This window comes from Pomacea canaliculata, linkage group LG2, assembly GCF_003073045.1.
Source record: "Pomacea canaliculata isolate SZHN2017 linkage group LG2, ASM307304v1, whole genome shotgun sequence".
Classification (NCBI taxonomy): Eukaryota; Metazoa; Mollusca; class Gastropoda; order Architaenioglossa; family Ampullariidae; genus Pomacea; species Pomacea canaliculata.
In genome coordinates, this window is record NC_037591.1 from 21,464,880 (window position 1) to 21,480,930 (window position 16,051).

Below are 16,051 nucleotides of genomic sequence, written 5' to 3' on the forward strand. Positions count from 1 at the left end.
TATTTGTTCTTAAGAGAACTTCCGGCACGACTGTCACGGAAAGCGTATCACCTACATGTAACTCAGAGATAAAGAAAAAAAGATGAGTTATCAACTTTACAGGAATACAACTCTGGGCCATACACTACAAGAGAGTCTGGACGAATTGATTCAGGTGCATAACTTTGACTAGTTTGTCTTTGTTTTTCTTCCATTATTATAGTCATTTTTCAGTCGATGTTCAGTTTGCCATAGCTCAATCGAATCGGTCAATCATTTTTGAAGGTTCTGCCAAAGTGCCTTTGACTACATATCCATACTCGAAATTTTATTCATGTTTTAGAGCAGTCTCAGTCACGTAATTCCAACTCCCTTTTCAACATTCGAGAACGAGAAGAGACAGGGATTGTAGAAACCATTGTTGTTTGCATGGTTGATGTCATCCACTAATTCATCAACAACAGGGGTTAGATATCTTTACACTACAAAATTCCACCACTCGCAGTACTAACACAACGTGTGTGTGTGTGTGAGACAGATGGGACAGATTTCACCGCAACTGGCTTTGAAGGTTCTGCTGCAGTTTGATAAAGCAATCAACACAGCTCTAGCACAGAGGGTAAAGGCAAAGATCTCATTCAAGGTAACCAGATTTATTTTGCACAAGATATTAGATTAAACATAACCCAAATATTCGTATGTTAAAGATTGCCCATGTGCATAGTGTTTTCACTTGTTTAATGTGGCATCTTGTGCAGGGTAAGCTGAACACATACAGATTTTGTGACAATGTCTGGACCTTTGTGCTCAACAATGTTGAATTTCGCGAGAACCCTATGCAGGAGATAGCCAAAGTGGAAAAAGTCAAGATTGTTGCTTGTGATGGCAAAAATGAGTGAGTATCATGAATAAACCCATATCTTCCATAATTGCTCGCAAATACTTACCTGTGACGCCACGGTCACCTCTACCACAAGAGCGTATTTGACCATGAATATAAACTTTGACGCGATCTTTTTCTTTTGTAACACTTTAAAGATAAAGAAGACATTTGTGTATATTGATCTTTCTTTGGTGTGTGTATATAATTTTATGATGCTGATCTTGCTGTTTAGTTTAATGATGTTAATCTTGCATTGGTGACAATTAAATTGACTAGCTGTCATCAGTTATCTGACATCAATGATAGAATCAACCAAGGCTGTGGGTGGATCTACCTAAGGCTGGTCAAACCAATTCATACATGGTCAAGCATTGCTGAATTGGTAAATAGTGACATCAATTGCCCTCCATCCCACCCCCTGCCAACAGCAACAGCTAAACTGCTGTTGCAATAGTTTTACATAGTTTTGAAGCAAACTAAACTCATTAAAAAACTAACAATTGTAACAGTGCATTGATGGAAATATAAGTCCTAGAAGACTGATCAGACATCAAAGACCCTAAATCAGACATATTTCCATCTAGACTGATATAGCTAACCTTTTAACATTTTTAAAGAATTGTACAGAGCTAACTCTGTTCAGATACAAACATGGGCTTCAAATAGATGCAATTCTATGTGATGTGAATAAAGCTTTCAACAGCCTGGCCTGTATTTCAGATTTCTTTAGCCAAAAAAAAAAAGGGCTGGGGAAATGATAATAAATGTTTTTGTCCCTTTTCTACGTCACATCTTGTTAAAATGATAGTGGTATCAAAATGTATTGCAGATCAGATACAAATGAATACAGTCAAATCTTGCTACTATGCCACCCACCGGGACCGAGCAAAAGTGGCATTGTAGCAAGAATTGCATAATACTGAGGGTTCGTAAAAACGGATTTATTTGCTCAAGTTACCCGTCAGTCAAAGCTGTCAAGAATCGTCTGCTGGCACTAGCTGTCTCCTCTCATTCTCTCCCTCGCCTCTTCTTCGTCCACCCCTCCCAACCACATCCGCGCACCTGCATCCTGTCGCTAGTCGACCCCCTCCCGCTCTCCCTCTGTCACGGGGCTGGCCTGCGACCACCCTCCCATCGCCAGCCTCCACCCTCCCTGTGTGCGTGCTATGTTCCATCCCATCTAACTGCCATGTCCCACACTATCATATACATGTAATAATCGAGCACTGCGTGGAATTTCACAACTTGTGCCTTTTAACAATCACACAGTAGCGGCATAGTAGTGAGAGTAGGTGGTGGCATAGTAAATTTATTTTGCATTGAATTTATAGTCGGGACCGAGCAAAAGTGGTATAATACCAAGTGGCATAGTAGCGGGGTGGCATAATAGCGAGATTTGACTGTATTGGACTTGATGCAGCTAAGCATTAACTGCCATGATGGTGCAAATCATTTTTGTGGACTAATAATGTGACCTAACGGTAAATGGAATTACTCTTATCAGACTTTCTTAATCAGCACATTTTCTTCTCAGTTTTGTGATCAACTGGGAAACGTGAAAGTTTTCCTGCCCCCCCCCCTAAGTTTCAAATTTTGTTTACACAAAAATCATATTACTTCCTAGTCTTTCAAGTGGCAAATTTTGATTATCTGGGCCTAGAGTTACAAAGCCAGACGAAAGTCCCCTGGGGTAAAGTGGAGAAACCAAGGGCAAGTGTCTTGTCTGATATTGCAGAGTGCAGACTGTAAATATTGTTATTTTGCCTTTGGGCATTTTTACTGCTTTGTAATTACAGCCCCAGGTGTAATGCTACATCTGTAGTATCTGGGCAGTTTTACAGCCATGGAAACAAGATGCTTATCCTTAATTGCATGTTGCCCTGGGGTAGCAACTTTCCTGCCTATATGAAAAATGTAGGTTGATTCAGGATTATATTTTCCCCATGTGTTTCTAGGATGCTAATTTTTTTAGTAATTGTAGTAATCACCAATAAAAAAATGATTTCTTACATGGTATTTTATCCTTTTGTTTCAGTGGCAAATCATGACCATCTGATGAAAGGAAATATTTGACGATTGCTTTCACGTTGTCAGTGTTGGGAGTGGCATCATTTCATACAAAATTGTCTGCACATTTGAGAAAGAATGGAACACCATAAGGATGTGAATCTTTTGGATGGCTGCCACATTGTGGTTTGCCATGGTACAATTTTCTTGTATTGAAATTATGTTGATGTGTTAATGCCAAGCCTTAACACTGAAGATGAATTGGGACATGACACTTTGTGAACATGGATTCATCTGCTTTTCATCTTTCATTTTATAGACTTGAGATTGCCTATGTTCACCTTCATATACAGATATCTTTGTTTCATGTGTACATACACATTTTCTTGTAGAGAAATACAGCTAATTGTACTGCTGCTTTTTTTTTTTTTCAGTTTAGGCGGTTAAAAAAAAAAAGTGCGAGTGTAGGTACTTATGCATATGGTTTCTTATAAAGGTCTATCTTTTATTGTTGGGCTGAAAAGAAATGTTCGAGGGAGGCAAAGGCACTTGTCCAGCCAGGTAGCAGGTTATTGACGCATGACCACAAGTGTTGAACCATTCTAAGGTAGAACTTGGACCTTTAAAATTGTTGACTGACCATAAAAATTTCTTAAATGATTGAGTTATCATTTCCCCAAGTAGTACGCAAAGATAGCATGTCTTTGGCTGCATCCACACATCTGAAGATAATGTCACAGATTCAATGCCTACTTTTCTGGTTATATGTTAATCTCTGCAAGGAGGTGTTCTGCAGCAGGTATATTAATATGATCTACTGCATGAAGGATAGTCTTGTCCTGCTTTATTCAATACCATAATTCCACTGAAACTCATTCAATATGGACGAAAAGTGGTGTGATTGAACATTTAAAATGGTAGTGGTGGCATAAATATATGTTTACACCTGTTAATCTACAATAAAGACAACCATCATTGACACACCATTTTAGAGAGCATTTAAAATATTTTTAAAGCAATAGGATTTGTGCGAAATAAAGTTATTTTCTTGTACTAAATTTAAATGAAAGACTAACTGCAATGAAGAGAGCTTCTGACATGAAAGTAACATGGCAAAAATTAATGAAAAAAATTATTTACACATTATATACAAACTTACAAAATGCCAAACAATGAAATATTTTATTAGAATATATGCTATTGTCATTTTCGGCTGTTGAAGTACAAATCCATGTCAACTTGAGTAACCAGCTACCTCCTAAAACATGGCACTTGACCAACTGACTTATCGCCAAATATAACAATATCTGATTTAGCTCCTGAAGGGAAGTAATTTATAGTAATATATCCCTGAAGAAACCAATAGTTTCTTCCCCAATTACACAATGATGCTTTTGTGACATGCTGGTGAGCATCATAGTGTATGAAACACAGTAGCTGTGAAGCAATCATATAGAAAGAATTATTTTGTGAAAGTCTCTTCAGGGGTTGGTCTTTCTTTTATACACTTCCATCAAGTGATGTTTGGAACAAATACAATTTAGGTTATCCCTTCCTTTTATTTCAGCGTATCAAGTATCTAAATCACATTCAAATTGTAAACAAATGTACTTCAATTTGAATTTTTCAAAAGTGGAGTTATGTGATTATTGAATGTTGAGTTTGGCTCAAGAAGTGTTTCAATAAATTTATCCTAACACTAATCTTCCTTTTTATCCAAAAAAAGGCTTTGCCGGACAAAGAACCACAGCTTCTAGCTTTATTAACTATTTGGTAACTTCCTATTTCAAGAACCAGCACTTTTGGTAAACAATATACTTCCTTTCAGGAAAGAAAAACATTCATAATTCATACAGCCAAAACTTAAATCCTATTAAAAAAAATACTATAAAATATTCAGCTGACAGCATAGGAGGTATCCTGCCATTAACATAGCGGCAGCATCCAATGCTTTCCTAAAATCAATGCTTCATCTCTGAAATGTTTCCATGCCAAAAAGTTTTTAGTCATCCTGTCATTTTTTCAAAATCTATAGAACTATGAATCTGGCTTTCAACCTCCTATCTAGTCGCAAGCTTTCATCACATACTCCATCAGTATGATAGCATAATTTTCAACAAACTTTAACACAGCGCTTTTTCGGAGTCACATCATGGGGCTTTCGCTATATGCACAATGTCCAATCACACTGCAAGCACATAACAGCAGCTATACTGTCTTTACTTGCGTGGAAATTCTCTCAAACACAGGACACTGAGTCCCCAGACAAGGTGTGGTTTTTCTAACACTCTTGTTAAAAGCTAGTGACACACGTCATTGTCATAAAAACCATTCCGTGCCACTGACTGTGCAAGACTTTGACAAATGCACTAATTCATGCACTGCAAGTTCTATATCCACATGCCAGCTCTTTGTCAAACATCATCTCCAGCTGTTTCTAAGACGGCACCACTGTAGGCTAGGTCCCAGTAATGGCCAACACCACACTTCTTGAACTGCTCATGTGCGAAACTCTCAGTTGGACACATTTTAAACTTCATCTCAGAAAAAGCTCTGCTTTGCACCATTCCCTGGAGATACCAAAAATATTATGGAGCAAATCTTTTTTCAAACACTAAAAAAAAGCTGCTTTTAATAAGCATACTTTTGTCTTGCATTTCTTACTTAATAACAATAATCAAGTTCACTTGGATTAATGCACTTCCCCACAGAACAGCAAGCTAAATGTGCTGTTAAAAGAATTTTAAAATGCAACACAAAGATACAGAGAAAAATGAGGGTGGGATCATCTTGTCAATGGCCACAATTAAACATTTCACCTTGTGTTGATGTTTCACAGTCCAAAATATAGTTCACCCTGCATTCTATGTGAGATAGTGGACTGTGCATTCCATGCCAAGAAAGGACATCTACAAAATGTTAAACTTACCTCCCAAACAAGGACACACTTGTTTGTCTTTTCTGCCTCTTCTTCCTCTCACTGTCATCTAAAATGGACATTTTATTTTAGTAATAATTATATTTAAAACCAACAAAAAAGAACCATTATAAAGATAAATGGTAGTCTTCACAAATGATAAAGCAATGCTAGAATTTCATTTCAATGAATGAGAATGAAATGGGATCTTTAGATACAGACCAAAAAATTTCATGTCTCACACACATAATGCATATATATATACTATTAAATGACAGCCACAAGTCATCAATACAACCATTTAAACTTGCCTTCATCCTTGGTATGTTTCTGTCCCTCTGACCACTTAATGCGGTGAAGCATAAGGCGTTTAAATTTGCGCTGTTGTTTTGGACCTAGAAGTATGAGAATGTTAAACACTCTTAGGAAAAGCCATGGAAAAAGGTGTTCTCCACACAACTTGATGGGTGAATTCTTAGCCTTCATTCTATTACCAAAACACTTCCATCTTGTAATATCAGAGTGCTAAGTTGTCTCCCATGCAATAATTCTTTGTTCTGTGCAATTTTTTTTTTCACCCTCCCTTTCCTTAATCACTGCAGAATCTCCCTCTACAACTAATATGCTACAGGTATTTCTTTACTTTCTCCTGATCCTACCATCTCATTTTTAGTCTGTTAGAAACAGTTTATCTCCCATTCTGCCAATTAACATTTGTCATCCCTCTTCTCTTTTACTCTTATGCACTCACTTACCTCCTTCCACAACCACCACGTTGCAGTCTTTGTACAACACCACAAATCCAGTCATGAACAACTGCTTGGAGTTGGTCTCAATCTTGAACTTATGTGATAGATTACTGAGGTCACGTACCCTAAAGACATCAAGAGCAAGGATTTACAGAATAGTGTCAAACTAGTACAAAGGCCAACTGCTGCCACCCCTAATATGCACTACACATTAAATAATGCCAAGCATTCAATTTCGACATTTTCTTGGGCCCACAGAGTTAAGAAAAATGCTGGACAAATCCCTCTAAGCACGGCATAAATCAGAATGTGAAGACAAGACAAGATACGTAATAAAATTTTACAGGAGGGTGGTTGGTTTAAAGGGAAGAAGAGCACTGCATTAAAAAAATACTGAACCACAATCAGCTTGAGAACAAATTTTATCAATTTGGGTACTCCCTAGTTCAGTGATTCAAAGTTACTAACCGATACACAGCAACATTGACACCAAGGGAGGTGTCTTCTTTAATTTTACGAATCTTTTTCTCTCTCCTCTGCTCAGCTGTTAGTTTGCGTGCAGCATTAGCTTCTTCATGGGCTCTGCAATAATTTCAAACATAATGTGTTGGTGACTATCACCGATGCTGTACAACTGCAAACATCTTAAATGGTAGCAATATTATCACTCTTATCGTTATATTGAAATAGAAACCTCAAACATCTTAGATTAAAACATAAAGAATTACTTTTGCCGTTTGGCCATTTGGGCTCGAACATGAGCCTCCACTTTAGTAGGATCCTGCACAGCTTCTGACCCCAATACTCGCATCAAGTTGGCCATGCGCACTGCAGAGACAAGAGAGATTCAGTTATACAGATGAACACCCATATTAAAGAGGGTTAGCAGAGTAAGAAAAGAGAGATCTAGACAAACATACATCCAAGAGGTAAGGCACCAACGTCCCTACAATAATTCATGAGAACCTAGGTTATTGCTATTTATCACACCTTTGCTCCCAGGTAGGAGTCCCTCCACCACCATTCACACCTCTCTTATGCTGCTCTCTAAAATCTTAAACAAATCAGCTGTTCTTCTTACTCAGTGTAATGTTCATCTCCTCTACCCCTAGTCTTTACCATAATCTGCAAAAGTGTTGATACCTGCTAGGAAGTTATATTACCTTTTGGTTCTGGCTGTGGTGCAAGACCAATTCGTATTTTCTCCTGAAGATCTTTTTGAGCTTCTTGTCGATTCTGCCGTCGAAGCTTTTTTCTCTCCTTCTTGGTAAGGTACACTGGTATGTTGATTTCTTTTGTTGGATCCACTTCAATGGAAAGAAAATCTCTGGTAAAGGTGTTCCTTTGTGACTCAGATAATTTGAATTTATACTGCCTCTAGTCAAAATGGTGTATATTATTAGAACAGGATACAATAAATCTCTAAACTAGATTGTTAGGCAGCTCATTATTGCATCAATTTTTTAAATTAATGAATAAAAAGATGTTTATGTGGTTCATATCTTTCACTCAATAGTGCAAAACACTACTCACCTGGAGGTTTGAGCTGTATGGGATGTTCAACAAGGTGCGTAATACCTTCAAGAAGCGACCTGTCTATTTTGTCTGGCACCAAGTTATATCTGGAAACAACATTAAAACAGGCATCTTGCTTTTTTATTCAATGGGACAGCAAGCAACAAGAAGATATGCTTAGGTGACACTATAAAAATATAGCAACAACAAAACCTGCAGACTCTCTGACCAGGGGACACCTCCAATGTCAAAAGACTTTTTTGGTCCTTATGGATCCACTTTCAACACAAAACATCTAATAGGTGGACACCTGCTTTTAGCTGATGCACGAGATTTTAGGCACAAAATTCTTCCTTTTACCTGCCACCAGTTAACAGGTTTTGCTTGAGTTTCACAGCAATGTCATCCATCTTCAAACAGTCAAATGTAATATGACTAGTTGGTGCAGCCAATATATTTTTGTACACGTCGTGAGTGTTTGTTTGCAACAAGTATTATCGAAATGAAGTAGAAAGTGTGTATATTTTATTAAAGAAAGTAAACTCCAAAACACTAAACATTGTTTACTATTGGTATCTGCAGTTGACAACTGTAGAATAATTATGAGTGAAAAAGAACTAGACACTTACGACTCGGCGTTGATGATGTAAGTGTCCCACCATTCACAGTCTGGAACCTCTCCTTCTTGCTGCAAAATTTAAAACATTCTATTACTATTAGATGTTCTTTTTAATTGTTAACACTAGGTTTTCCAAAAACAAAAATTCCTAACATTCCGTGGCTGCATCTGTTCAGTGTGCTTATTTGTATCTACCCTCCATTGTCTTCCTCTTACCATTACTTGTCAGCACAGAGAGTAAGACCTACCTCAGTCGTAATGCATTACAAGTGCACAAATTAAATAAATGTGTTTGAAAAAAAATGCAGCCCTATGCTCCTCAAGAAAAAACAAAGAATAAACTAACTTGTTAAAATTTTGAAATTTAGCCTGTAATTCTGCAGTGCCCTATCATACTTCCTATTACCAGTTCGTGGGAGTGACTAGGTGGTATATACACCTTGACAAGTAAAAATGTAAAAAAAGCAGATATTAGGTCACTATTCACTCTCTATAATTCTGTGAAATGCTTTCTTTGGTCTCAAGTCTCTATATGTAACTTGGCAGCCAACCTGGGTCTTTTTATGCAAACATTTTCTCTTTTTGCCCATAAACCCTTAAAGATATTTTTGAAAATCATGTAAAACTATAGCAACCTTAAAGAATGCAGGTAAATTAAAGGAAACTCAGAGGGAGAAGCACGAAAAGTCATAGCTTGATTTGTTTTCCAATTTTCCCTTTTTAAGATTAAGAACTTACTTCCCCCAAATGACATTACCCTGCAACCCATTCATCACACTTACCATTTCTTTTTTGGGAGCTATGGTGGCAAGTTTTGCAGCTGAAGCAATGCCAGTTCTCTTGGCAGTCTGTGCAATCTCTGCCTGCAACCTCTCCAGCTTGAGCCTGCAAGACAAGTAGACTAGATTATGAAGTCACCAATCAGTGCAAGGTGCCACAAGGCTGTTCAGGCCTTTTACCCTCCCCGTTGAATGTTTAAAATAAATTTTTAAAAAATATATATTTATATAAGTATTAAATATATAACCATACACTAGGATTCGATTTTAAGATTTAACATTCTGCAAATCTGAATTTGAACATTCAAATGTGTATCCCACTGTTCCAACAAACATGCTTATCTTTTTATATGTTAATTTAAATATTTATTTAAAATAGTTAACCAGTGGACAGCCTTCTCAGTTACCTTTGCTCGAAGTCTCTGGGCCAGCTGTTCAAATTTGCCTTTTTCATGAAACTTGAACCCACGTCTTTGACGAACTGGTACTTTTGCTCTAAAATCAAAGTCACGAAACAATCCACCCTAAAGCTCTTAACACATCTGCAACCTCTTTATGACATATATCTTCTTTCTTCAGAACACAAATATTTTACAAGGTTTAGTGAGAAATTTGCTATGATCAAACACAAACAGCTAATATAAAAAACAAAAAAATACACCAAACATTAACAATATATATTATTGATGCTATGTTCTTCTGTAATCTTTCTGGGTTTTTTAAAAATACCTATCTGAATGGGCACCAGTGAATAGATTGGATGAGTTATGAAAAAAAGTTAGCTCACAATGCATGATATTCTAAGAAAAATGTTCATATTATAAACAAATTGAACATAAAAAATAATCCAAAGTGTTAACAGAAAATATAATAAATAAAAAAATAAAAGAGGCCTTTTTACCCAACACGAGGATCAAAAAACTTGCTGTCCCCGATTTCTTCAGGTGGCTTTTCTATTAAGCCCTTGAATTGTTCCCGGCGTTTGGCTCTGATGTTAGCCTATTACATTAAATTTAAAAATTATCAAACATGTTACAATCAGTGTTTAAAAATAAAATCAATAAAATAAAGCAATGACTACACCATGAAGTTTTTGCAAATTGTGTACTGCACACTAATTAAAAAAATATCTATTTAATAACTGAGCTAGAACTGGATAGACCCTCTGCAAGCTGCAATAAATGTTTATCCAGTTTTGCTCTCGCTCGGCTTTTTGAAGACAACCCCAGATACATGTCTACATCTTTGGCTGTTAAATTGAAGAACTAAAGCAGTACAAGACAACACTGAAAGTTTTTGAAAAATGCAAAACTATGGTGGCTGGGCATTCAAAATACTGATGGAATCGTCTTAGGAGAGTTATTTTCAAACACAGCCAGCTAAGGTCTATCAGTTTCAGATCTGTGATTTTAACCACTGAAAGTTCAGCATGCAATAGTTGTTATATCAATCCATTGTCACGTCACTCTTTTATCGGATTTCTCAACAATCAATCTAAAGAGTTCATATCTGCACATATATGCAATTGTTAAACCTCACTCTTTACAAACTGATTTAGTTTCACAAAACACCATTCCTTTTCATTAAGACAAATTTAATTAAATTGATTAAGACAAATTTAATTAAATTGAGATAAAAGAATCTGAAAGACATTTAAAATTGCTTTAAATTGATGCAGCACTACAACTCACTTTAAGTGTTGGGGTGTGATGTGCAAGCTGGATGGCCTGCCCTGTGGTAGCATCAATTGTCTGCCCTAGTTCGTTCAAGATAAGGGGCGAAGGCCTGTCGTAATAACTAAATTGAATCAACAAAAGCATTCAAACCAATATTTAATATGTTTCCTTATGAAGCAGCAACTTGGTCAGAATATGAAATCACACTTCAATAAACTGCTAACTCTGAATTTAGAAAAAAAGCTAACAGCAATTAATCTCATAACAATGCTACTCGCTCCCAGTTAATGTTCAAAGAGAGGGCAAAGTACTATGCTTGGGTGCTAGGGAACGTGAGGAAAAACTGCACTAAAAATTTATCAGATATGCCACAGAAAAGGCATAGGATACCATTAACATGTCAACGTCTCTGCTACACCATAAAGCCATAAGGCCACATCTAGTTGTTATCAAATGTTCTTACAAACAAAAAGTTATACTCACTTGGATGCTGCTGCATTTGGCTTTCTAGGTCAAAAGAAATATGTCTAAATTAATAAACAAATTAGAAAACAACAAAGCATTCTTATATTTTATTACTAATATTAAACTGATTTTATTTATAATGAAATTATGTATGACATCTACAAGTACAAGTTGGATGGGCAACAAAGCGGCAAAGAGTAAAATGCCAGTATTACAATTTAAATTACAAAGTGCAACAGCAGATGGTACTGCATTTTGTATTCATGTCCTATTTACCATTGCTGGCATATGATAAAACTAGATCCACAGGTTTCATGCTTCCACAGCACAAATACAGGTTTTCCACCTGCTTAAAAGTAGTAGAATGATAAATAGAAATTTACAAAAGCTACAACAGAGAACAAGTAGAACTAAAAGCTGCACTCAGAATTACACAAATGCATCACTGAGTAGAGTATCCTTCCATGGAAAGATGCAACAGCAGTGTTATATCCCTATTAAGCAAAAATGCAAGCACAGTCTTTTTTTCCTTATTAAACGGTCTGCAAAACATCCAAGGTAAATTTTGTTTCATGATTATTAAGACACAGGCACACAAATTTCTTCATCACAACTCACTGTTGCTGCTGCTGCTGCTGGCCAAACCCAGGGAGGAGTGGCATAGGGGGTACCATTCCTCCCACAGGACCCATGAGTGGCATGCCGGGCATTCCTGGAAAATTCATACCAGCAAGACCCGTGAGACGAGCTTGGATCTGGGCTTGCAGTTCTGCTGCCCTTTTTGCTTTCATCATGGCATCTGTCATGGCTTGTTGTGACTGTGCCAGCATCCCCATGCCTACAGTGTTGCCTCCAGAGGGCATCTGTACAATAAATGGCCAGATGGCACTCTCAGTGACTATTAGGGCCTTTGAGAAACTGCGTGCAGGTAACATACTAAAAACATCTACAATCACACACATAATCACAAGACTGAAAATATCTCAAGACTAATCATTACAATCTTATACAGTGATGGGAAAATATTTCCACTTTGGATCCATGAGTAATACTGAACAAGTCGTGGACAAACTAGCTGACAGCAGAAAAATTCCTATTTTCTTTTATGTGTGTATGTTAATGCTTACTAGTGGTGGCTGAGGTACAGGTTTAGTGTTGGTAGGTTGGATTCCCATCTGTGCCTTCCTCTCTTGCAGCTCTCGCCTGGCATTTTCCATCATCTCTTTGATCTAACACATCATGCACACAGTTTAAATAGTTAATATTTACATTATCTCACACTACTTTCCACTTGTACTTTTCATCAAATGCATCATCTTTCCATACAAATAACAAATTCTGTATGAGGCACATGCATGGTAAACCAATATTGTCCAGCAATGCATGACATACCAATGCTTATATGCTTAAGAGTACACTACAATTTTCATGCCTGCTTTCACAAACAATCAAGTTACTATCACTGTCTTCCTCCTTGATTCATTAAGGTAATGTGATTAACAGACATCAATTTTAAATCATCCAGCATCATCACAGATTTATCATGATATATTTCAGATGTCAAATTTTTTAGCTCCATTTTATTCCATGCTAATCAATTCTTTACAGATCTGTTACATCAAGATAAGGCATGTCATCAGCTGGGGTGGTAGTTATAAAGCAAGTGGAAGTCTTTGCCCTTGGACAACATAGGGAACTCAGGGACAAGCATCTTGTTTCCGAAGTTACAAAGTGATGTGCGGACCCCGTAGATGTTTTGCCCCTGGAGCCGTAGCTATAAAGTGATCACAAAGGTATTCTAAGGTAAATAAACATGAAGTAGGATGCCACTTTATAACTTTGACAACAAGAAGCTTCTCCTTAAACTCCCCATTTTGCCCAGGGGAAACGGCTGAATCTCGCTTCGTTAACTTCAGCCCTGTGAATGGATTTAGATTGTAAGGTAATCTACCTTATCTGCAGTAAGAGCTCCAGGGCTAGGTGTCCCTGGTCCTGGAATGCCTGCAGATTCATCATCATCCATAAATCGCCGTTTCTTAACTTTTCCTTCTCTGACCTCTTCTGGTTCATCCTAGGAAAAACAAAGAGACATGATAAGATTTCAAATTTTTTAGATGAATGTCCACACTTTTAAAAGTTATGCAAGTATTATTAAAATTTAGATCAAATGATACCAAGTTGAATTAAGTATTCTCACAAAAATGCACATTCCGTGCCAAAAAGTCATTTAAAATTAATGCTGTAATGAAAATATATGTTTGGAAGTGTCAAAATTGCACTTTTCAAAGAGATGAAACTCTTGCCTTTTGAAAATAAACCATTTAACTTTATGACTTGTAGAGAGGCATATGAAATCCTTTTTTCTTGGCCCTAAACTTATTTTCTCTCTATTTGCATACTTATATTCATCCATCCATCTTCCTAGTAACAGATTACAGAACATCAGTAAGATGGCTTGTTAAATGTAAAATTATAAGTAATCAATGGGTAATTATACCAAACACACCTGGTAGCCTCCTACAGCAAGTTCTAGTAAAACTGAAGCGATAATGAAGGTAAGTTTTTCAGTCAAAGAGTCACTAATTTAAAATAACAGTCTGAGTGGATCATATTCTATCCAATTCAAAATCATTTAAAATCTCTTCTAAAAGTAAAGCAATTGGCTACACATTCATCCATTTTTAGAATTCTTTAAGTTACAACATCAAATTTTGGGACAGTTACAAGCCTCAATTTTAGCACGCAAACTAAAGCATTCACAATAACCACCAGTTTCAAAGTAAATTAGTCACTAAATCTAAATTACCTTTCTCTTTTTATGCTTGGGTTGCTTGGAAGCTGATCGATAGTCTTCATACACCATATAGATCTTATCTGCAAACTGACTTGCCTGGGTGCTGTCAAGGAGGGCTGACAACTTTCCTGGATTAAAGTGTAAGACCAACCTGAATGGTTTTTGTTTTTTGGAGATATCAGTAGATATAGGCAATATAAACCTAACCTGTAAATTTCAGCTTCCAAAACCCATCTGTTAATTAATCATACACTAGCAAAGTACATGATTCGAACCTGCGATCAATAAGTGCCGTTAACAATGTACTATGTCATGTTGGTACACCTTTCACAACATTGCCAGTAGTCAACACCAAACAGACCGACCGTTCAGGTTATTTGGACGTTGAAAGTGTCTGCATTTCTCGTGCTAAAGTAGCAATTTTTCAGAACCACGAGAAATGCAGACTGTCAGCATCCAAATAATCCCAACTGTCGCTCATTCTCTCTCTCTCTGATTGGTGTTGACTGCAGGCAATGTTGTGAATGGCTCACTGGCATGATGTAGTACACTGTTATCAACACTCTTTGACCACAGCTGCCAATTGAAGCAGATAATTAATTAACGAATGGGTTTTGGAGGCTGACATTTACAGGTTTTAAATTGACTGTATCTACTGATGTCTGAAAAAAAATGCAAACTGCTATTTCACAAAAAGATTGGTTTAAACATAATAAGTTTGCTGCAAATAATTATGATAAATTTTCCATGTGGTTTTTCAGTCACACATTCATGACATGATAGAATGGATATTTTAATAATATGCACTAGTTTTATTGATTACAAACTTGACTCTTTTGGGGTATCTTTGGTCTTCAGCTGTTCTGCTGGACATGTTAAATAAAAGCGTCTAAGAAATGCTTTTCTGAGCCACTTCACATATCAAGCACTTTATATCTATTACAGTAAATAAATACAATTTCTTTGTGTTAATAACTTACCAACTGTTTTTTGCTTATCATAACCTTTGCTGATACAATTGAGGGCCGCTGAGACTAGTGAGTTTTCACTGAATCCAAGGAATTTCCGGACAGTTTCGCTGAGCACGGATTTCAAATCGTCAAGTTCACGCTGTGATAACGACATCTTGTCTGCAATAAACAGAATCCTTACAATGAAGTAGGTATCAGTAACTCCACTTTGAGGAGAAAGGCACAGACTCAGCAAGTCACCACAGATCGTAATGCGACTCGTAAAAGCACCTAGTAAACACCAATTAATTCATTAGTTTTCAATGGCTTAGCAAGTAGTTTGCATTTCCGGGGTACACAGTTTGGGATGCAGCTGAGTTACGGGATTTAATGTTTGTTTTACTTGTTCACCTCAAACTTTGACGCTCACGTTTCGTACGCGAAGACTCGATCACTAAAAAATGGCGGTTCATGCAAGAGTCTCATTAATTGGTAAATTCATCAAAAAAACATCCAATCAATGACTGCGTAACATTTTTTAAAGGGAGATTAGTCTTGTGACTCCAGGGCAGCTGTTGGCTGGCTGTGGTCTCCCATTTAAACTACGCTAATCTAGTTAATTCTCTTTCTCCCTCGAACCCATCGTTTCGAAGCTAGATTTCAAGATTATTTGTGAGAGAGAGAAAGAGAATAAATTTTGAATTATGAAGCTGAGCTA

At 36.9% G+C, this 16,051-nt stretch overlaps 2 protein-coding genes across 2 annotated transcripts; one reads left to right on the plus strand and one right to left on the minus strand.

Moving 5' to 3' along the window:
• The first annotated feature begins 1 nt into the window (after position 1).
• On the plus strand, positions 2 to 3,933 carry LOC112556797 (transcription initiation factor IIA subunit 2-like). Its single transcript, XM_025226170.1, has 4 exons — positions 2 to 154; positions 518 to 622; positions 738 to 874; positions 2,898 to 3,933. Exons 1-4 carry the CDS (start codon positions 83 to 85, stop codon positions 2,908 to 2,910), a joined length of 327 nt encoding a protein of 108 aa, XP_025081955.1. The 5' UTR covers positions 2 to 82; the 3' UTR covers positions 2,911 to 3,933.
• A 479-nt stretch (positions 3,934 to 4,412) lies between these two features.
• Positions 4,413 to 15,738, minus strand: LOC112556801 (U4/U6 small nuclear ribonucleoprotein Prp3-like). The gene is given in 19 exon segments (XM_025226175.1): positions 4,413 to 5,439; positions 5,799 to 5,856; positions 6,094 to 6,181; positions 6,542 to 6,660; positions 7,004 to 7,117; positions 7,264 to 7,363; positions 7,699 to 7,842; positions 8,069 to 8,157; positions 8,680 to 8,738; positions 9,452 to 9,547; positions 9,856 to 9,943; positions 10,350 to 10,447; positions 11,140 to 11,245; positions 11,608 to 11,631; positions 12,208 to 12,452; positions 12,717 to 12,818; positions 13,541 to 13,660; positions 14,396 to 14,511; positions 15,364 to 15,738. Coding segments are annotated over 19 exon segments (2,067 nt in total). The 5' UTR covers positions 15,509 to 15,738; the 3' UTR covers positions 4,413 to 5,283.
• Between the last annotated feature and the right edge of the window lie 313 nt (positions 15,739 to 16,051).